Source organism: Telopea speciosissima, chromosome 3, assembly GCF_018873765.1.
Source record: "Telopea speciosissima isolate NSW1024214 ecotype Mountain lineage chromosome 3, Tspe_v1, whole genome shotgun sequence".
Taxonomy (NCBI): Eukaryota; Viridiplantae; Streptophyta; class Magnoliopsida; order Proteales; family Proteaceae; genus Telopea; species Telopea speciosissima.
Genome location: NC_057918.1, coordinates 27,211,632 through 27,233,803, shown reverse-complemented (window position 1 = coordinate 27,233,803; position 22,172 = coordinate 27,211,632). Strand labels below are relative to the sequence as shown.

The 22,172-nt window shown below is 39.3% G+C and overlaps 2 protein-coding genes across 6 annotated transcripts in view; one reads left to right on the top strand and one right to left on the bottom strand.

Annotated features, from left to right (window-relative positions):
• Positions 1–872: 872 nt before the first annotated feature.
• On the bottom strand, positions 873–15,298 carry LOC122655738 (ATP-dependent zinc metalloprotease FTSH 5, mitochondrial-like). 4 transcript variants are annotated; one of them, XM_043850042.1, is made up of 8 exons: positions 15,145–15,298; positions 13,896–13,974; positions 10,968–10,972; positions 9,078–9,339; positions 6,076–6,321; positions 5,843–5,967; positions 2,487–2,963; positions 873–2,131 (listed from the first exon to the last, which is right to left on the bottom strand). In XM_043850042.1, the coding sequence occupies exons 1-8, from the start codon at positions 15,169–15,171 to the stop codon at positions 1,217–1,219; spliced, it is 2,136 nt and encodes a 711-aa protein (XP_043705977.1). In that variant the 5' UTR covers positions 15,172–15,298; the 3' UTR covers positions 873–1,216. The 4 variants fall into 4 exon arrangements, with proteins under 4 accessions (XP_043705977.1, XP_043705975.1, XP_043705978.1 ...); XM_043850040.1 differs by lacking the exon at positions 10,968–10,972 and having other exon boundaries at positions 9,078–9,341; positions 13,887–13,974; XM_043850043.1 differs by lacking the exon at positions 10,968–10,972 and having other exon boundaries at positions 6,076–6,312; positions 9,078–9,341; positions 13,887–13,974.
• Positions 15,299–17,833: 2,535 nt separating this feature from the next.
• Positions 17,834–22,172, top strand: part of LOC122654446 (beta-galactosidase 17) — a 72,292-nt gene continuing 67,953 nt past the window's right edge. For both annotated transcript variants that reach the window (XM_043848533.1, XM_043848532.1), the window contains exons 1-2: positions 17,834–18,080; positions 19,397–19,501. In XM_043848533.1, coding sequence (XP_043704468.1) covers positions 17,868–18,080; positions 19,397–19,501 — 318 coding nt within the window. In that variant the 5' untranslated portion in view covers positions 17,834–17,867. The remainder of the gene's footprint in view (positions 18,081–19,396; positions 19,502–22,172) is intronic.

The following is a 22,172-nucleotide window of genomic DNA, read 5'->3' as shown; positions in this document are numbered from 1 at the left end:
ATTTGATGTATCCACATTCCACAAGTGGCTATGGTGTCACTGAAAGTTACATGGAGAACTCAATTCAACAAGAACCATTGGAAGATCAAGAAAAAAAGTCCCATGAATGATCATGTTAGGTACTTGATCAATATACCGAAAGTTCTAAAGTTGATAGAATGCGTGAAATCAAGCCCTTCAACAAATCTTATGCTAGGTTGACCCAATCTAGTGCCCATACACTAGATCGAACCCCATTAAGTACATAATTCTTACTCTAGGTAACTCCCATTGGTTTATGTCTGACAACAAGTAACTCTTCTTGATCGCTTTCACTTTATTCCAAGTAGCCCTTTTCGTGATTCGTACCCGTGACATAGTGTCCGATTCAGATTCTAAATATTAAATACTTGATTGATACATTAAAATCTCCACACCTAATAAAGCGCATTAAATCAAACTCTTTAACCTATCTCATACTAAGCTGGCCCTATCTAGCGTCCACACTAGATTGAACCTCATTAGACACATACCAGTGATCCATTCAAGAATTGAGACAGCCAGATACCCCAGTAACAAGTGCCCGGCAACCTTGTCCACCACCAAATCTGGGCTCAGGCAGTATAAGGTTATGACAATTGAAATGGCCGTTTGGTTCAAGTGATAAAGAATTATGAATCCATCTTTCCCGTTCAAGTCTCAGTCTCAAACGATGGAGTCGAACTGCCTTATTAACTTGTCAAAGTGGCATTAAAATTACTCGGATTTCACTGGCTTCTATTACAATAAAAATGGTTTCTCTACTATCATTTGAAACTTTAAATTTGCTTTCTAACAATTACTATGCAAGTCCACCATACAGCAAGAAGAGGATCACCTCATGACAAAATCAATAGAAAATGTGTTTCGGGGGCAATCTTCATTTAAAAACTTCTTTTTCCCTTGGTTGGGTCAACTTCCAAATAAAATGAAGGCAGCATGAAACCAATAGGTTACAGAGTTCACTCCTCAGCTTCTAAAATTGATTGGTAAACTTACTGTCAGTACTTTCTACAGCTTTTGTTCACCTTAAATTCACGGAATAGTGATTACATGAAGAGACAACAAGCAACTACAACTTTTAAGGGCTTTGCCCCTTCCTTTCAAAGATGATAAATCTTGTAGGATTAATTACTATATGCAAATCAAATTCAATATGGTGTAACTGGGTATCTGAATCTTACCAGCACCACTTGCACTAGGATCCCACAGGAGCAACACCTTGGGCCTTTGCTGCAGCTGTTGCAGCAGCGGCAGCTGCAGCCGTTGCAGCAGCAGCAGCAGGTGTAGGAGGTACAGGTGCAGATTTTGAACTACCTTGTGATGAAACAACCTGCTGTTGCACTTGCAGCTGCCGCTGGGAGTTGACCTGCGCAAGCAAAGCTTTGATCTGATTCCCTGTAAGGGTTTCCTGCTCAAGCAGAGCATTAGCCAGTGCATGCAGCTCCTTGTTGTGGGTTGTCAAAATGGTTTTTGCATTATTGTAGGCCCTATCCAAGAACTCTCTAACCTCCTCCTCAATGAGAAGTCTTGTCTCAGTGCTCATACTCTTCCCATTGTCATCATAGTCATGAGAAACAAGCCCAACCTCTCTGCTCATTCCATACTTTGTCACCATTGCTCTTGCCAAAGATGTTGCTTGTTTTAGATCCTGAGATGCTCCAGAGGTAACTTCGTTCTCTCCAAAGATGAGCTCTTCTGCAACCCGCCCACCCATGCATACATCCAGCCGAGCAAGCATCTGTTTGCGTGAAATACTTGTCTCATCCTTGTCAGGCAACTGCGCAACCATGCCAAGAGACATCCCTCGCGGAACGATGGTTGCCTTGTGAACTGGAAGAGCACCATCAGTATGGATGGCCACAAGGGCATGACCGCCCTCATGGAAAGCTGTCAACTTCCGTGATTCATTGGATATTACAGCTGATTTGCGCTCACTTCCCATCATGATTTTGTCCTTGGCATACTCTAAATCAGCCATGCTCACTGCTTTAGCACCATCCATTGCAGCCTTGAGAGCAGCAATATTCACCAAGTTTGCAAGATCTGCACCTGAAAACCCAGGTGTGCCTCTGGCAATGATCATCAGATCAACATCATCAGCCTTGAGCACCTGCAGAACAGTATTTGGGTTAAGAAATTTGTAATAAGAAGCAAGTTTGGCTAAAAAAAGAAATTGATATAATCAAGTCGCTCCTACGGTAGAACATAAGGTCTACCAGTTGGTACACTTAACATGAATGCATCACTTGGCAGGCACTTTAACTTTGCCCAGCCAAGAGACTGTATATCTGGATATTCACCAAGGAATGCTGGTAAATAATTTATGGGATTCGTTAAGTGAACCAATATGGCACCAAATGTTCATTTCCTCTGGCACCACATTGGAGGCCAGGCCCCACAGATAAAGCACATCAACATCATGTACCAATTTTCTATTAACAGCTCATGGTGGAGATGTAGAGTACCTTGGACATGTGAGATTCCATGATCTGCCGCCGTCCTTCTACATCTGGATTGGGAACAACTATGTGGCGGTCAAACCGCCCAGGTCTAACCAGCGCTTTGTCCAATGATTCTGGGAAGTTGGTTGCAGCAATGACAATAATCCCTTCATTTTGTTTGAAACCATCCAGTTCGACGAGCAACTGATTCAAAGTCATTTTCATGTACTGTTGGTCCTTCGGATTACGACTCCCTCCTATTGCATCGATTTCATCAATGAAAATTATACAGGGAGAACGCTTCTTGGCCGCTGCAAAAAGATCCCTCACTCTCCTTGCTCCCACACCCACAAACATCTCCTCGAACTCACTGCCGCTGCATGAGAAGAAAGGCACTCCCGCTTCTCCAGCAATGGCCCTTGCCAACATAGTCTTACCTGTTCCAGGTGGGCCAACGAGCAATACACCCTTGGGGAGCTTGCCTCCAAGACGAGTGAAGCGCTGCAACAACCAAAAACCAAGATAAAGAAAGCTGATCACCTTACATTCTACTACAGCATAGACAAATGTGTCCCTCACCACTCCCCCCGAGGGGCAGAAGTCTTGGGGGTGGCGCGTTGGGGGATATTACAGGACCACAGAGTTGAAAAGCTGGTTATCACTAAAGTATACCAGATAAGAAATTAACCTAGTACTGTCATCAAGGAACAGTTATATCTGCAACACTAAATTAATCATACTATGAGGACAAAAAACTGGGGATAGAGACATGGAGATTAATAAGTGATCAGAAACCATGATTAAGAAAGATTCAAGTTTAGAACAAGAACAAGGTAAAGACATTAGAAATGAGTCATTTCTCAATCCTTTACTATTTTCTCCATTTCATGTCATTATCATCTTGATAACTAATACGGAGATTAGGGCCAAATGGACCCCATGTAGAAGAAACAATAAGCAACATTATAAAAACACTGATTGTTCAGCAGGGGCAGAACTAGGATGCTTCTTTAGAGCATCATTGACGAATAAGGAAGGAAAACACCAATTGTAAGTAGTGCCCAATATGACATCCCCTTTCGGTGGGTCCCACAACATTACTAAGTGGATCCCACTGTAACAATAGGATTGGCCCACCTAGTATGCCTTGTGGCAGAAATTGGAGAGCCAGAACTTCTTTGTAATGCTTATTTTTTTTCATTACTTTTTTCCTTTCATTGGGGGAGGGGGGGGCACCTATTGATGCAGATTCATCATCGAAATGGGCTTATTTCTTTAGAAATAAGTCTAGGGTTGGGATATATACATATGTTGGGCCTTTGATCCCAAGGGTTTTCTATGTAATAATAGGCCACTTTAATGGGCCTAAACTAGGGGTACATAGGTTGCATACGGGATTAGCCCAATACTTAGTTTATTTTTCATGTTTTAGTGTTTTAAATTGAACCGATTGAACCACTGGTCCAATTTAAGTGAAATGTTCCTATTGGTTGATAAGGTCTTATATCCTATTGGTTACTTAGGAATCTTCGAGTTTAAGTGTTTTAATTGGTTTTAAGTTGTTTATTCCTACCCTTCCACGATTTAAGTGAGGGAAGCGTTTAGATTGTATTAGGATTTGGCTATTAGCCTTCAATTATAAATATTAAATCGTGGGAGGCTCCCCCACAATTGATGAATTTAAAAAAATAGAATTGCGCTGCTGCCGATTGTTGCTGCTACTGCTCTTTAGAGTGTTTTGTCTTGTGGTTCTATCAAGGTGGAAAGGGTAAGTGGATTTCCTACGACTCCTTGAGCCGTGACGGTGAGGATCTCTAACTTTGAAGGTGGTTCTATCCTTCTAAGTTCTCAGTTGCTGCCATTGAAGAATCTGCAATTCCAGTAAGTTCTTTAATATTTTCAGTCATTCCCTTCTTCTTCTAATCCTCCAACCCAAACCTACCCCATCCCAATCGATTCCCAGAAACCCTAGGTCATCTAAGCTTCACCCAACCTTCATCCATTATCAGATTTCAACCAAATTCAGACCACAGCTCCCTCATACCATCTCTTATACTTGAACTAGCCCACAGCCCCTTCCCTCAATTAAAACCTAAATTTCCCTAACCTCCATTAAAGCCCCACAAACCCTAAAATTTCCACAGCCTAATCTAGCCATCAGAACCAGCCCAGACTTGGTTCGAACCTCCCTCCCACTGTCCCCTATACTCGATCCAAAGCCCTGCCCCAAAATCCCATCCCAAGCCCTAATTTCATTCCCTTTTCTATTTCCCAAAACCCGAAACGCTAACCCTAATTTCTGAAATTTCAAATCCTTATCTAAACCTAATCAAACCTAGCTTATTAGATTCCCTAAGACCTGCCTATTAAAACCATATAAGATTTAGCTCCATTCTCATAAACTTAACCCTAATTCTGCCCTAAATTACCCAATTCTGCCCATTCGAACCAGCAGCCCCCTTTCGATCCTGTTGCTTGGCCTCTAGTAGGATCTTCTCCTATCTAGAGCTACATTACCTATCATCTGGATCATGCTCAATCTCCTTGACTGTATAATCTTTTAGATGGAAATTATCCAACAATGGGCTTGGAACATGGACCTAGAGCTATCCCTTGATTGTACATGATATAAACTTTAACCCCTACATAAAACAAATGAATTCAAATCTTTTATCTTGACTGTGAACATATTATCAGACAATAAAACCTTAATAGGTCAAGGTAGTAAATTCCATAACATAATGGTGATTGCGAGGGTCTATGGCTTTAGTAACCGAAACATTAATAAAAGGAAAAACTTTGATTGTTCTTCCTCCATTCGACAGTGGCTGTCCTCTTTGAAAAAAATCCCAAAATTTAAGGTTTGCTTGAAGCAGATTCTTCTCCCACTTACTTTTCAAAATTAGAAATATAGAAACAATTAATAATGTAGTGAAAACCAGATAAAATGACTTGTACGTATGCATGGAACTGTTCAAATCACCTAGAGCCATCCAAGGACAAATTTCTGCCATACCTTGCAGTTTCAAAACGATATTTTCCTTTTAATGGCTTATTCTTTGCATGGAAGAACTAGCATAGAAAAGGACAGTTTCCTCGTAATAGTAAATAAATGATGATGGAAGGAAAATTTGCACTCAGTGCTAGCTTCCCAAACATGACTGATCATGCAGATAGATATGTAGATAAATAGGTAGAAGATCGGACTATGATTACCAATAGAATCTTCTGATGTGATGGAATTTAATCTCAAACATTAGCTGCAAGGTTTACAGCTTCGAAAAGAACAAGACAGTGAAATGTTTTGTCCGTAATGCTCAGAAACGGAAAACAGTTAACTATGGAAGGTTTCAGGGACATCAATTCAACAAAGCATTTACCTTAGGATCTCGAAGATAATGTACAATTTCCTCAAGCTCAGCTTTAGCCTCATCAACACCCTTTACATCACTAAATTTTGTGTTAGATTCCATGCTGGGCTGCACTTCTTCATTTAGTCCAAGCCCTGGAGACAATAAATATCAAAGAGGAACTCTTCATCCATTCACAATAGATCTCAATTCTCAACCACTGTCCAAAATAAGCATGTAAGAATCATGAAGAATGCTAATACCTTTACTGATTCCCCTGTCCTCAATGAGCGCTCCAACTCCTGAAATTAAGAGAAACGCTAATGCAATAGTGCGAAATGTACGCCACAACTGGTCTTTGAAATTCCCACTTTCCGATGCCACCATATGAATAGGTACACTGGCAGTTCCAAGTATACCATCTTTTGTAGGCCTCCCCACATTTCTGAAAGCTGAAAGGCCACCTATACTTTCTTCCTCCCCTGGTGCACTAGAAGTTCCTGTGATTCCTGCACGCGGTTTCAGTAAATATTTTCCATAACAAGTTGCAACATAAACCAAAAATAAGAACACAAGTCAAGATGAACTAAACTTCCCATCTTTACTAATAAAACCAAACACATAATGCTGACAAAAAGTCAGAAACAAAGAGCCAATGGTACTTATTCTCGAGATAAGAATCAATATAGAAATCAAAGACAAAAGTTGAAACCTCCAAAAGAGCCAAAATCTAGTTAGCAACAAATCAGGAATTATTCTCCAAAAATAAAATGGCATACCCAGTGCACGAGGTTCCCGCCAGTCTGGGGAGGGTCATAATGTACACAGCCTTACCCCTGCTTTCACAAAGAGGCTGTTTCCAGACTTGAACCCGTGACCACTTGGTCACAATGGAGCAACCTTACGATTCCACCAAGGCCCACCGTCATCAGGAATTATTCTCCAATATAAAAAAATTTAAGATCAACCTTTTCAATAATTTGAAACTCAATTTAAGGGACAGAACCTTGTATATTCCAATAAAAGTGGAGAAGCAGTCTCCTAAAATCAGTATATTCCATCCTTCTTCCTTCATTGAGGACGAGGTTCACTCACAAAACTTTGCATAGAGAGAAGGGCGCCAAAATCACAACCCATCAGGAGAAGGGCAGAATGGACAAATAGGATCGGATATTTCATTCTTTCACGTTCCTCGCCGCTCCCATCAAAATAAATAAATCAAGAAAAGCTAATTTGGCAATACATGGCAAGGCCAAGTGTGAACACTTTGTACAAGACTTTGAGCAAATCAGTAGAGAAATCTCATGGGCTTGCTACAGTTATAATCAAATAACAATCACAATAAAGATTAGCTAAGCTTTAACAGTAAAGCACATAGACAACAAGATGATTTAGCAATGATAAGAGAAACCTATTATATATAAGGACTATTAAATAAATAAGGATAATAGGACAACTCAAACAGCATAACATGTATAACATATTATTCTCAGCAAATTTGTACCGCAAACGTGAAGCATTGTTTGTATAAGCAAACAGTAGGCAATAAATTCACATCAGTTAAATACTACGACGGAAAGTAATTCCAAATTCCAATAGGGCAATGTTGCTATAACTTTAGGATAATATCTCCCTTTTCGTATGCCAATTGAAGAACCTGATCTAAGTTTTTACCTAGTGTATCTTCACTTCTGCTTCAAATTATTGGAATTTCTAAGCGCAATTCCAATGTCAACCTCCAAAGACATTGATGCAGAACCTGGGTCACAAAACCTACTTGGGCTTGCTTATGGGTCCCACCCAAGCAATAGAAGACTCAAATCAGAGCTTAGTGGCACATGCAGTAAATATTTTTGAAGTTTATAAGAATAATGGCAGAATTGTAAATAAGAGGAATCCTAAAGGGTTAATAAGGAATAAAAGAAGAAAGATATGAAAGGGTATAGATTTATTGAATAGGGGTAGACTTGGAGGAAAAATGACAATAAGGATAGAAGAGGATAAGAAAGGTAGAGAGCATAGTTGTCTAGGCGTCTAGGGCCTCTAGGCAACCCAAGGCGTTGGAGGGGGCTAGACGCAAGGTGACACCAACAAGACGACCAAGGTGTACAAGGTGCCTGCCTAGGCGATCAAGGTACTAGGACGCCTAGGCGATACCTTGACAACTATGGTAGAGAGGGGCAATTATGGAAAGAGGGAGATAAAATAAGGAAATAAACAAATCATGGGGATGAACCCAGATTTGTCTTCAACCTTTTGGGCTTAAAACCAGGAGGCAGAAATCCATCAACTGCGGGAGCAATAACTCACCCTAGGATCCTTCGATGGGCCTGAAATTTCAGGTAGGAAATCGATTCACCTAACCCCATTGATTCCAACCAAATTTAGTTCTAATCGTCAACTGTTGATCTCTAAAATCGTGGACTGGCAGTAACAGTACCAGCAAGTTGCAGGTATGCTAACTATAAGATCAAAGGGCTTTTGAGTTTGGGTCTAAGAAGATTTGAATCACCTATGAAAGGGCTTCATATTCCTAAAATCTGAGAAGGGAAAAGTAAGGGAGGAGAAAGATCAAAATTAAAACAAGGGTACTGTTAGTACCACTAGAACAGAATAGGGTTGAAGAAAGAAGAAGAATAGAAGAAGAGCTAAGATGGGTAGAGAAGAAGGAGAAGGCAGCCACACAGCCACACAGCCAGTAGATGCACTACACCAGTTAACATTAACAACCCAAAATTCTTTCTTTCAAAAGACTGCAATTTTCGTTGGTTACAACCTTGTATTTAAATAGGGAAATAAAGACACATATCTAGACTCTAAAACTGAAACAAACACTAAATCAAACTCTCCCACTACCTAGCCTATCGAAAGTAAAACAAAAGATGACACGAAATCCAAATGATAAATCTAGATCTAAATAAATAAATAAACTTTGATATCCTACTAAACAAAAACTAAATTTGGACCCGGTTCATCTCCATCTGGGATCCCCATCGGGTTTGGGCCAGTCCAAGGAAGTGTTCCTGCATCCGATATCCTCTACAAACACTAACCAACAATCTACGATATACAGATACACAAGCACTCAAGCAGCCATCCTCTCATGTAATAAACAAACCACAAACTAAAATAAAAATATCTACAAGCTACATATGTCACTATTTTGTTAATAGTCACCATATTAAACCATCAACAATCATCAATAAGACATGAGAGTGCGGATCAAAATTCTCACAACAAAAGAATGGAACAGTGCCTAACCCACCTCTTTGCAATGTTTTGAGTAATTCACTTTCGTCCAGCCTATCTACTTTAACTAATGCCTTAACATATTCAGCAAGTGCGGTGGGATTGGAATGTAGTGAAGGTTGACTTTCAAATAGTCTTATCACTCCTTCTGGATCACTTCGGCGGTAAAGCTCTTTAAGTAGTGTGGCATCAGTTGCTCCATCTGCTTCACGTGCTCTCCAAGCTAAAGTGCCAACATAGCTTGACAGACGCCTTTGATGCACATCCAAAAGTCTACTCTCTGCAGACAAAAGGAAAAGATATGATGAACAAGTAATCAACAAAATAACCAACTCTTAAAATAAAAACCAAAGCGACAGCTGCAAATATGCATGGTTTGCTTTGTACAGAAAGAGTCATGAATATCTCTGCCTGACAATTTACAAAGAGCAAACTAGTTTCATTGCTTTATAACTTATGCAAGTATATGATTGAATGAATAGAAGGTTACTAGCCAAAGATGGGATGACTCTCTATTTTATTAAGAAGATTAAAAGAAAGAACGGGCGAAAAACCCCACATCTCCATAAGGCCTGACCACAAACTGAACCACCTTGAAAAGTTCAGAGTTGATTACAGCTGAGGCAACAAATAGAAGCAGATAACATAGGGAAAAAATAGGATACCATAAAGAGAGAATCATCTCATTTCTAAAGTCTGAAACAATTAATCTCCAATCATATAGAATATACCCACTGAGGTACCACTCCAAGCAAATACCAAGAGATCATTGACCCAGATGATACAAATTTCTGGAACATATGCAGGCCATTAATCAATATGAATACATGAAATGGTCAATCTCAAACAGGGGGAAAGGGAGGAACAGCGGGAATAAATCGAAAAGAAAACAAACGAGCTTAGGCCAAAGATGAGAATCAGAGACAAAAAGTGGCCAAAAGAACAACCAATGGACAGGGCAGAGAGTCACAGCTGAGAGGATTTTGTGCAAGGCTAGCCAACAACAATGCAAGCATAAGCACCAGTTACTAGTGAGTATAACATAATAGAGATCTATTTGACTGCACCTAAGTTTGGTGATGTTAAAGAACAGCTAACCTTCCAAACATCATAAGTTTAGGGAAAGAGACTGTGCTTGAGTGAAGGAAAGTTCAATGAGAAGTCAAATAAGTGTAAGGCCAACAAAAGAAAGGATGATATGTAAGGATGTTGAATTCTTAATCATGACAAATGCAGGGTGGTATCAAACAAAAATAAAGTAATACTAGGTGCATTCAATGCCTACAAATAGTAAAATGTATCCAAAAACTTAGAAACCAAAAAGAAAACAATGCCCACTGAGCCATGCCTTCCTTTTCCAAAATTTTGAGATAATTCATCTTCCCAACTATCCACCACCAGTCAGCACAAAAAGATTAACTCTCCAACTCCTTTCCTAAAAGATGCAATCCCCACCACTTAAATTTGTATGGGGCAAAGCAGCACAGTTCAGAGCAATTTAACACATTGAGCCAGTATGCACCTTAATTTTTGAGACAAATGACGAATAATTTGCCTCTAATATCATCCAGATACTTCAAATCGGTGCTTAAACTGGTCCAATCGTTCCATGTCTAGTATTTTTGCACTGAATACTTTGATGTTGTTTTCCTGCCAAATTTAGATGAACTATTCTGCATAAAGCACAGAGAAAGTTTTCACCAGTAATCCTTGCTAGAACACAACCCATCCATGAAATGATGGAAACGGCAGCCATCCCTAACAATAACTTCACATTTTGTCATCTTATGGTCCAGTTATGGCAATCACCACAGATTCAAAGATTCTTCATCACCCCGCTGGGCATACTAGAAGGTAGTTTGGAATGTCCAAATGCAATTGCAAGCTTCTCCTGTGCCCATACAACATCTGCTTCTTCTCCTCCTCCACATCTTGTAAAATACAAAACTCCTGTCATGTACCCAAGTCCTAAATGATTTCATATACTTCATCCAAACCTGGTTGGGAGATATTCCCAGCTGAGAACACATAAACTTCCTTCTGCACCTCAATCCAGCTTTGGCCTGGGCTTTCCTAGCCCTTTTGACCCTGCTAACAATCTCACTTTCGCGGAATCCTCCCATCTTCCACATGCAGCATAGATATTGGAGAGCAACATGTAATAACTCCCAGTAGTCTCTGACTCAAGGCTGAAAATCTGAGATGTAATCTCTTCAGCCACCTGTGTTTCTATACATCCTGCATGAGTTCAACAATGCACCCCAAAGGCCCAAACACATTCATTGGGTTCCATTGGCATCATTTTCACAATCTCACTTGTCTCTTGCAGTTGACCACTCCACCCAAGAAGATCAACCATACAAGCATAATGCTCCATTTTAGGAGGAAGCTTGAACTCCCCAATCATCTGATCAAATAGCTTGTGACCCTCATTGACTAGAGCTGCATGGCTACATGCCAACAAAATAGCAACAAAAGTTAGTCCATCGGGCTACATTCCGGCTCTAACCATCTCTTTGAAAGTGCTTAAAGCATCCTTCCCAATACCCTGCATTCCGTAATCCATGATCATTGTGTTCCAAGAGATCAAATCTCTACCTTTAATCCAATCAAACACAAAACGCCCCTCTTTAAGATTCCCACACTTCGTGTACATATTAACCAGTCCATTTCCTACCAAAATGTTTTTATCCATCAGTGCTCTAATGACATGGCTATGGATTTCCCTTCCAAGATGCAGTGCTCCTACCTCTGCACACACTGATAAAATACTGGCAACTGTGACTGAATTGGGCTTCACATTAACATACTGCATTTGATGAAAGAATTTCATCGACTCATCACTTCATCAGCCCATCCCGTGGAAGAACCCACCAATCAACGCACCCCAAGTTACCACATCAGGTCTCATCAACTGCTCTTTTAAATTCTCCAGCTGTGAAAAAAGCTTAGAAGCCTGATCAAAAAAGCCAGCTTCAGCAAAGGAGGAAATCAATGCATTCCAACTCACCAAGTAAGGTTTTTATCTCCAAAAATTACATCTTTGCAGCCTCAGTATTTTCATGCTTACCATAGAAACAGATAAGGCTGTTCTTCACAAACACATAGCCTTCAAAACCACCCCTGATGACCAATCCATGGACTTCCTTACCCTTATTGGGTATTTGGGTGCATCAAAATCTACACAAACAGACAAAACAACAGCAACTGCTTCTGCAGTAGCACCATTGACTCTCATTCTCATATCACCAAATAGCCCTAAAACTTCCTCATGCCTCCCACATTGAGCATGTGCCGACAATAGTGACCTCCATGTCACAAGATTAGGCTCCAACACCTCCTGTTCCATCACATTCCAAATATCTCAAGAGCACCATCACAATCATAATCCAGAAAAAAATCTGAAACCATAGTATTCCAAGAAGTACAACTCTTGTGAGGCATCCTATCAAACAATTGCCGTGCAAAGCCCATCTGCCCAATCTTTGCACACAGCCCAATCAATTCATTTACAACATGAAGATGAAACTGGAAACCCAACAGAACAACATGAGCATGCATGATCTTGCACAATTTAGAGCTCCCCAAGGAAGCACAAGCTCTTACAACTAAGGGTAAAATAAACCCATCTGGGGAAATTCCCATATGACACATTTGGAGGTAAAGTTTGAGGGACTCCGCGGAGTGCCAATGAGAGAGGTTTGCTTTCAAGATGGAATTCCAGAGTAATATATTAAAACTGCATTCAATGTGAATGCTAGAAAAGACTATTCTGGCATCAGTGACAAGCCCAAAACTGCTGTAAATCGATACAAGTGTTGCAGCCAGAAAAATGAGTTGATGTGTTCCTCTGAGGATGATTTGTGCATGAATCTGTTTGGACTCTTCAACTGTTGCTGAAGATGAAACTGGAAACCCAACAGAACAACATGAGTATGCATGATCTTGCACAATTTAGAGTTCCCCAAGGAAGCACAAGCTCTTACAACTAAGGGGAAAGTAAACCCATCTGGGGAAATTCCCATATAACACAGTTGGAGGTAAAGTTTGAGGGACTCCTCGGAGTGCCAATGAGAGAGGGTTTGCTCTCAAGATGGAATTCCAGAGTAATATATTAAAACTGCATTCAATATGAATGCTAGAAAAGACTATTCTGGCATCAGTGACAAGCCCAAAACTGCTGTAAATCGATACAAGTGTTGCAGCCAGAAATGCGAGTCGATGTGTTCCTCTGAGGATGATTTGTGCATGAATCTGTTTGAACTCTTCAACTGTTGAACATTGTTGGAGGAGTAGATCAAATGAATGGACAATGTTGTTGATGTTTTTGTTGTTGTTGTAAAGAATTTGGTCTGTTTGGTTTAACAAAGTTCTATATACTGCTTAAGGAAATCAAACGGATCCATATACTTTAATCTCAGAATCACTACGTGAATGTCAAAATGCTGCATTTAAAGCAGTATATTAGACAACACTACTACATTATATACGCACGTCAGCATCTAAGAAATTCAGAGAATAAACTATAAGTTTGAACAAATTAAAACTTGAGTAATGGAGGACATTTCGAAGCATGACATGAGAAATTGAAACTTGTAGCCATAATCTAAATAAAAGAAGTACATGTCTATAAATAAAGCTAGGGTATGACACCAAAGATAGCTGTTCCACTTTCAAAATTGAGAAAAGATTAACACCTAACAAGAAATAATATCTTAAAGATAATTTCGTCCACTAAGCTAAAATGCCAGGCATATCCTGTGAAGGGGAAGTTATGGATAATTCATAATACATGGTGGCGTAACTGTGAATGATATAAGCATTCCTCCACTACCTGTGAATATTTGGACAGGGAGAAGAGGTCGAATACAAAAATCTTTAAATTGCCTCAACTCTGATTGCTGTCTTGAGACCTGTTGCAGTAAACAGAATACGGAGCTAAAATGAAACAACAGAATATATCTACAAATCAGGATATAGACTGATTACACAGAATATAAGGGCCAAAAAGAAAAGGTTAGCCTACTTCAATTACGGAAGCAAGTAAATAGCATGAAAACATTTTCTAACACAATCAAAGTATTTGTGGCGTTACTTCTCAGTTCAGGAAAAACTCCATGTGCATTAAGAAATCAAATTTCAATACACTCAATTCCTAAATAGGTTCCAAGCCCTCTCTCTGTTCTCGTGTTCCTCCTTTTTATGCAACAATTACACCTCAATTTCCAATTCTTTTGATTCTTTAGTTTTCAAGATTCTGCCATGTTTTTCAATTCCATCCGTGTCTGCCAAAACCAACAGTTATATTTTCTGTAAAGCCTACACAATTTCCAAAACAGGTGTCTATGTTCTTGTTACCCAGCTTGAATATGCACCGGAAAATTTCTCTGCAATTAACACTACTCTGTTTGAACAGTAGAAGATCCTTCCAAGAGGGCTTCAATACCAACCTCACCCCGGGAACCCATATTCTTACTATCAACAGAACGACGGCAAAGAGGTGGGTATCTTCAAATCAGTAGCTGGAACCAAGAGCTAAGTAAAAAATCCGTCACTTTTTTTCTTTTTGTACCTCTGTTTTTAGGTGGGGGGGTGGGGTGGGGGAGGAGGAAAGATAAGCTTCGGAGCCCGTAATCACGGTTTTCAACCAGCTCCATTACGTTTCTTACCTGCTAATGCTCGACCAGCTCAATTTTATCGGTTAGGAACAACCAGTAACCACCAAAAACTCCACGCTTAATGTGGAATGGAGGTGAAACCAAAATAGCAAAAAGATATGAAACCAAGACATCATTCGAGCTCTAGGAACAGCCAAATGGCATAAACAGATATTCAAACATCAAGATTTTTCTTCGACACCAAAACCTCCAGTAGTCAAATACCAATTTGATTGCAAAAATCTCAAAACAACATTGGCATCGTTTCTTCAACAATGTGAAAGAAAGAAAAAGACACGAAATTTGAAGAATCAGTGGGAAAAAAAGGTTTTTCGAATTGACAGAGGAAGCATCTGCCAAAACCCAAAAGAATCAGAAACATCACTAACAAACATATGACCGAGACATGGTTAAATAAGAACTGACCTGCGTAAGAAGTCGCCTCCAAGCCATCTCCCTTGTTATTTTGATTGCTGTTGGAAGATGAAAATTGAAACTGGTTCGAAGCGCTGATGTTGCGTTTTTAACTTGCACAAGGAGACGTAATACTATTGCGCATCGCAGGTTTCAGGGCCTCCCCCTCCCCGTCCCCGTCCCCGTCCCCGTCCCGAGGTAATCGTCAATACTTCACGCTCCAAACTTATGACTTCGTTCCATTTTGTTTATTTATTGGACAAGAGATGCTGCTCTAATTTAAGGTAAATAGATACAATGGGAAGCAGATATATGGTATAAAAATAGCACCGCCAATAGAAAATGACAGATATACCCTTCAATGTGATTCCTAACTCCTACGGCTATGTTAGGATGATAAGGAAAAAATATATATATATATATATATTTTTTAGTAATAAAGGGGGAAAATTTTTTGAATAAGACAAAAATTATAATGATACAATCTAGTCAAATTAAAAAATGCACAAGAGATCTCTACTTGGTCGCATTAATCTGTTGGGGCCAATGGGTGATTAAGCATAAATATCTATCCAAGAGGCAAAGGCGTCAGCTCACAGTGTTCTGTGAGAGGGCATAGGAAATACCACCAAGTAGAGATCTTTTTTTCAAAATAAAATTTTCAAATTCATTGTTTCCTTTTCTTATCATCTAATATAGCCTAGGTTCTTCTTGCGAAGGATAAAATTAATATATTCTTAAGGTCAATATTAGGAATTTAGCTCGTCTCCAGGGAGGCATGCACCCAAGGTGCTACCAAGAGGCATCTAGTGGTTGAGCTGTACCGCACATATCTCAGTGCATGCCTAGGGATGTATTAGGCACAACCCAACGGTTGGCAGCGCCCTAGGCATTCCCCTACTCCCTGAAGACGATCCTGATCCCAATATTAAGGAGGTCGGTGAATAAACTGGTCCGGCCTAATCTATTCCCATAAATTTAAGGTCTCGCATCATAATAAACCATTTAGAAAATTGGACCTTATAGGTTTGGACATGAACACATTTTTCATTCAGAGACTAATGGGGTTGTAAACAAGTCAATTGTCTTAGCATGCTATGAACCTATAAGGGCTAGTTACGTAACGGTATCAGTCGGGTGACTCGGGTGCTCATCGAACTATACCCAAACACTATTACAAACCGGTCCATAACAGCATTATGCTCAACACTTTTATTAATAATTTTGTCTTTTAATGCGAGATAGCCTTTGACATCAGTTACACATTCACACCACATCAATAAGCATGGGTAATGGATATGAATGGGTCCATATGAGAGAGGACTTATATCCATTTTATTGATGATTAATCTAATGTGAGCCAAAATAAATTTTCATTGAAAATTTGAGTTTTCCTTCACCCGCAGATTAAGGGAGAAGGCATAATTCCTTGATTAGATGAAATGGAAAAGGTGTTGGAAACAGTGAAGAGTGTATTATCAACTTCGTAAAATAGGGGATGGAGTAATTATGATTTTAGATTTATGATATTTCCTTCACTATGGGTTGCAGAATACTTTTTATTTTATTGATAACGTACATTTAACAAGGGTGTTAAATTAGAACCGGAATCGAAAACCGAAATCGGATCAAATAAGCCAAACTGAATAAAATTTGATTAGATTTGAGTATTAGATTTTAGGATCGATCCTTAGTTCAATTCCGAATCAAGTATAGGAACCGAATTCCAAAACCAAAACCGAACCGAATTTGGAGAGTAGCATATTATAATATGTTATTTTATTGTAATACTAATATATTATAATATATTATAGTATATATTAATAGGGTTGATGTTCTCTATGCAGCAGTGCAACTTGGGCTGGGTATTCATGCCATTCAGGAGGTATGGGGGCCATTTTGCCTACCCCATGTGTCTAGGTGCAACCAGCGCCCCCGACACTGAGAACATTTGGTCATATTATTAATGGGGGAGTGTACCACCCACGCCTAAAGACAAAGGGGCAAAATGACCACCCCACCCCCATGATGCCAACTCACATGCTCTTATTGGCCCGCGCATGTTCAGGGGTCACGCTCTCTCATTAAAATACAAACTCTAATAATAAGAGAAAAAGTTCTTACAAAAAAAAACAAATAATAACAAAAAAAGTTGTTAGGTTACGTGGTTCTTGCACCCAAACACATAGATAATTACATTTCTTCCTTGAAATGATAATTTTTATCACCTACGGTTCCCCTGCCCAGTACGGTTCCCTAGTGCCTCTAATAAAAGGGGGCGGATCCCACCCAGGTAGCGTATTCGATTGGGGTGGAATGGTCATTTCAGCCCCCTATGAGAGGAACTGCACAACCATACCGGTCAGCGAACCTCAAGGGATAAAGGTCTCTGAAATGAAAATTCCACTCTTCCTAGATGCGTTCTCATTGGCCCTTCCATTGGTGCAGCGGTGCAAGGTCCGCAGCCTGACAGCAATTCTCTTTCATACTTCAATAATTTTTTTTTTGGTATTTTTTCTGCGCGGCCATATCTACACACTACACGGTCGTGCACTCGTGCCTTTCAACAATTGGATTGGAGTGGGGGTAGAAATGTAAATAACACATTCTTCTGTCCCATCATCCCAACGGTTGAATGCATGATGTAGACAGCCGTGAAGAAAACCTGTTGCCTGTAATAATAATAATAAGATTTTGATATGATCTGCCGGCTTCGACTCACCTAACTATAGCCAATGCAAAGACTCGTTGGGTTGAGTGATAGGACAAGCGGAGGAAGTGCTGTGGGTGTGCGTGTGGTTTTGCTCAGAATGGCAAGGAAGCGAGGCGGCACTACTTTCTTCTTTGCTCTCCTCACCATCGTAGCTGTCGGAGCTTTCTTCCCTGCCTTTGCTCCTCTTCCTGCTATCTCTCATTTATCATCTACTCCCCGCAGCCTCCAAACCCGGGTATGATCTTCTCCTGTGTTTCTGATTTTCTCAGCTTCAATTCCCACACTTTGTTTTTTGCTATTTCGGGTTTGTGTATTTGCGTCAAGGCTATTCCGATTGCCATTGTTGTTGATGTCGTTGCTCTTGTAACTATTACTGCTGTTCAGATTATTAAGACTTCAGTTTGTTTCAACGAAAGATGCTTTTTCAGGAATTGTCTTAAAGGTGAAAGAAAATTTAAGGGGAGAAAAAAAGAGAAGAAAATATATTACTGAAATGGAGTACAAAAGTTTGGAAACAACTTCCAATTTAAAATTTTGTATGTTGTCTTCCAAAAAAATAAAAAAACGATGGTATCTTGGTCAATCATACAACTACCCAGCCATGGTGGATAATAGCCCCATCATATGGTTAGATTATTCTCCACAATCAACTTTTCCAAATATGCTTCCTTGTCATATATGCAATTTAAAGTAGGACAATTTATACTCCAATTCAAAATATAAAATGGGTACACTACAAATGAAAAGTTACTCTTGGAATTGGCCATAACTTGTTTATAAGAATGGAAACATGGTAGATAATAGAAATTAAATTTTCAGATTTTTAAATTCAGTTAGTTATATTTGTTTCTTTGTTACAAATGAATATCTAATTCTATGGTTATTTATTGTGATTTGGTTGTATGTAGGACATCAATCCACCTTAGGATTGGAAAGGTCGTAGAACAGAGGACTCAAAATAAATGTCTCACCACTTCTATATGCTTCAGGGCAACATGCTTATTTCAAAAAATTTAAATTGCTCATCCTATTAATATTTATCAATCTACGTTGTTATACATATAGTGGTCACCTAGACTTATGCCCTTGTATTCCAGCACTTGGCTATTCCAACTAGTCAACAACCAGCCTGATTAGTGGTTCTTTCATTAAATTAGAGGCTTCTCATCATTATCACTGTTGTTGTCATAGACTCATGGTCATTATTTCCTACTGATTTTATTCCATGGCTATCAGCTTAGCCATGATTCATGAATCTAGATAACCTTCTAACTGAATGGGTCAGAACTGCCTATGAAACAAGGGTATTCCATTGGCGTGGTGTATGGGATAATTATTCACAATGTTAGTGAGCCGATATGCACGAAGCATGACAGTGAGGCACCATTCCCTGTGCTGAGCATATTATGTGTACTCTATCCACATTTATTTTTTTCCTTTCTGTTTTCAATTTTATTTATATATTGGCCTATGCTTCATCCTTGATATTTTCTTTATAAGGTTGTAGTAGCTTGGTTAATTTATTATGAGAAATTGTATGAATGTAATCAGGTTAATGCTTGGCAGTTCGACATATCTAATGACATGTTCTGGAAAGAAGGTCATCCATTTCAGATTATTGGTGGTGACTTGCATTATTTTCGAGTTCTTCCTGAGGTATTTTTCTAATAGATCATCATTTTAATTTTCATTTCTTATTTCCATGATTAACAATGGCATGGTTTATTAGAAGCTGATCCTATTGGATATTGATAGTTGAAAAGATTAAAAGAAAAAGTTTTCACCAGAAGCTGCGCACTATAGTTAAGGTCCACCAGGGAGAAGCCTTCTAGGCGCTCCACCATGTCAATCTTTCTTCTTCTTCCTCTTCTTCTCTCTGTCTTGTTTCTACGTTATGTCAAGTATATACTTTATTAAAGTGATATAATAAACCTTGCCAGCCCTTAGGAATTAGGAAGCTGCAGAATGCCTGCTGAAATGGCTATAAAAGAGAGCTGCATCTGTGTAAGAATGCTGAGAAAATACGTAGTATAAAACCTAGAGTTACTTCCGTGGATTCTTTACCTTGTGAAACTAAAGTTGGATCATCACTCTTTGGCTTTGATTGCAACTGCATCACCAGGTTCCAGGTGATATTCAAAGGCTGAGATTCTTGATGTGGGGGCATCTACATCAAAAGAAACTCCCTCTGCAATCAGAGATCAAGGGACCAACGAATTTTGCATTTTCCTTTTCTGAGGAAACTAAAGGCAAATGATAAGCAAAGTTTTGTTCTTTTGAATCTGAGATTGGGTTGTACATTCAGGTTGAGTAAGTAAAGGAAGTGGTATAAGTGATTATTCCTCCACATAAGGGTAATGCAGCTCATTTTCAGCTTTGGATGGCTGTGCTATTCCATGGAAACAATTCGGAGGCGGTGATGACATAAGTGTGGGAGGTTGAACTGAAGCATCTAGGCATATTCTTCTATGTAGCTGAGTTGAGGAGGGCTAGATGGGTTGTAATACTTACAACTGACAGAATTAGAAATTGTCCCCTCGAGGGCAAGGTACTAAAACTCGGAACTCGGTACCAACTTGGCCCTTGGAAAAACCGAGTCGAGTCGAGATCTCGCCGAATTGGTACATTTTTTTTCCCGACTCGAAGCCTCAACTCGGTGGGTTTTAGACCTAGTTGGGTCTGAAACTTGGTATTCAGTCTATTTTAGGACATTTAAACACAATGACACTATCAGATTTTGCAAAAACAAAGTCCAAATATGAGTTTCACTTCGGACCATAGGTTGGTAGGCGATGATGTACTAAAACCCTACTCTACACATAATTTAGTAATAGGAAGCAATCAAAACATTCAATTAATGTTCTTAGAATAACTTAAATAAGCATTAGAAATGTTAAAGTGTACAATACATCAATCTTTAAACAAATGTTACATAAAATGTGATATGTTAATGTATTCAGTCTCAACACGATCCACATAGAATTCCCATGTCATAGTGTTGCTGTAGTTTTGCACATAGTATGCCACTTGAAGAAGTGTAGCTGAATTCTTCAAATGTGCAGCTGATTCAACTCTCCCGAAGTTCAGAACTTGAAATCCACATGTAAAATGAAGGAGCTTCAAATGGGGAAGAAAATGACCTGTGGACAGAACTCGACCGAGATATGTCGAGTTAGGTAAGTTTTAAAGAGGTAGATGGGTCGAGTTCTGGGTCAACCCGAGATCTCAAGTTTCCCGAGAACTCGACCGAGATAGTGTAATTTTTAAAATCGTATGGTAACTCGACTTGATTTTTCAAAAAACCGAGATCTCGCGAGTTCTCGAACCATGCACGAGGGAACTTAGGAATTGCGCCAATAGGTGACATGGTGGGGGTAAGGATATCAATGCTTATGAGTTAACTGCCATTGTTGTTTTGAATAGTGTGGAATGACGAAATAGGATTTGTGATGCAGATTTATCACCAAACTGGGCTTCTTTTATTAGGAATAAGTCTAGGTTGGGTTGTGTACATTGTTGGGCCTTTGATCCCATGGGTTTTCAATGTAATAGGCCACTTTTATGGGCCTAAACTATGGGTAATTGGGTGAAGCCAATCCAGTTATCTAGTTTAATTATTAGTTGCGTTAAGTTACTGTGTGCTTTATTTTTACAAAGTAGTAGGTGTTTGTTTTATGGTAGGCCGGGTCCTCTCAAAACTTTGATCGTGAATGGAGCAAGTGTTTTGTAAATGTTCTAAACTAGAAAGCAAGGAAGAACAAAAACTCTAACATGGGTTTTGAGGATATCAAGGGACCATGCTGTTATCACCTTTTGGAGAATGGTATGCGTTTCTAAGATTTTCACTAAGGACAGGAATTTTAAGTTATTGACTTACTGTGTGTCCCTTATAAATTCTCAGATTTGGAGGGACCTATGGCATAAAATGGAAACAACAGCAGTTGAGACATTTTCAAACAAGGCAAGCCTTTCTGCCGATTTGGGGGGGGGGGGGATAAACAAAGGTCCATCTAATTTCCAAACCTCGCTGAATCCTTACATTAAAAGAGTGATGACTATAAGGGATCTTGGGTCAGATTAACAAATTGCAACCATTAGAAACATGTGATACATTCTTTATAAAAGTGGATCATGCTATGCTAGTTGAAAGGATACACTAAGGTTTTGAATTGAAGCTTACCTCTTCGGTGAGCAGTAGTTGTATTTATAGATGAAGTACAAGAGTGGACTGTAACAAGTAGATAAGGACTGGTTAGTTTACAATTGGAGAGATATCAGGAAATTCAAATAATTTCAAATGGTTTCAAATGGTTGTTACATATGACTA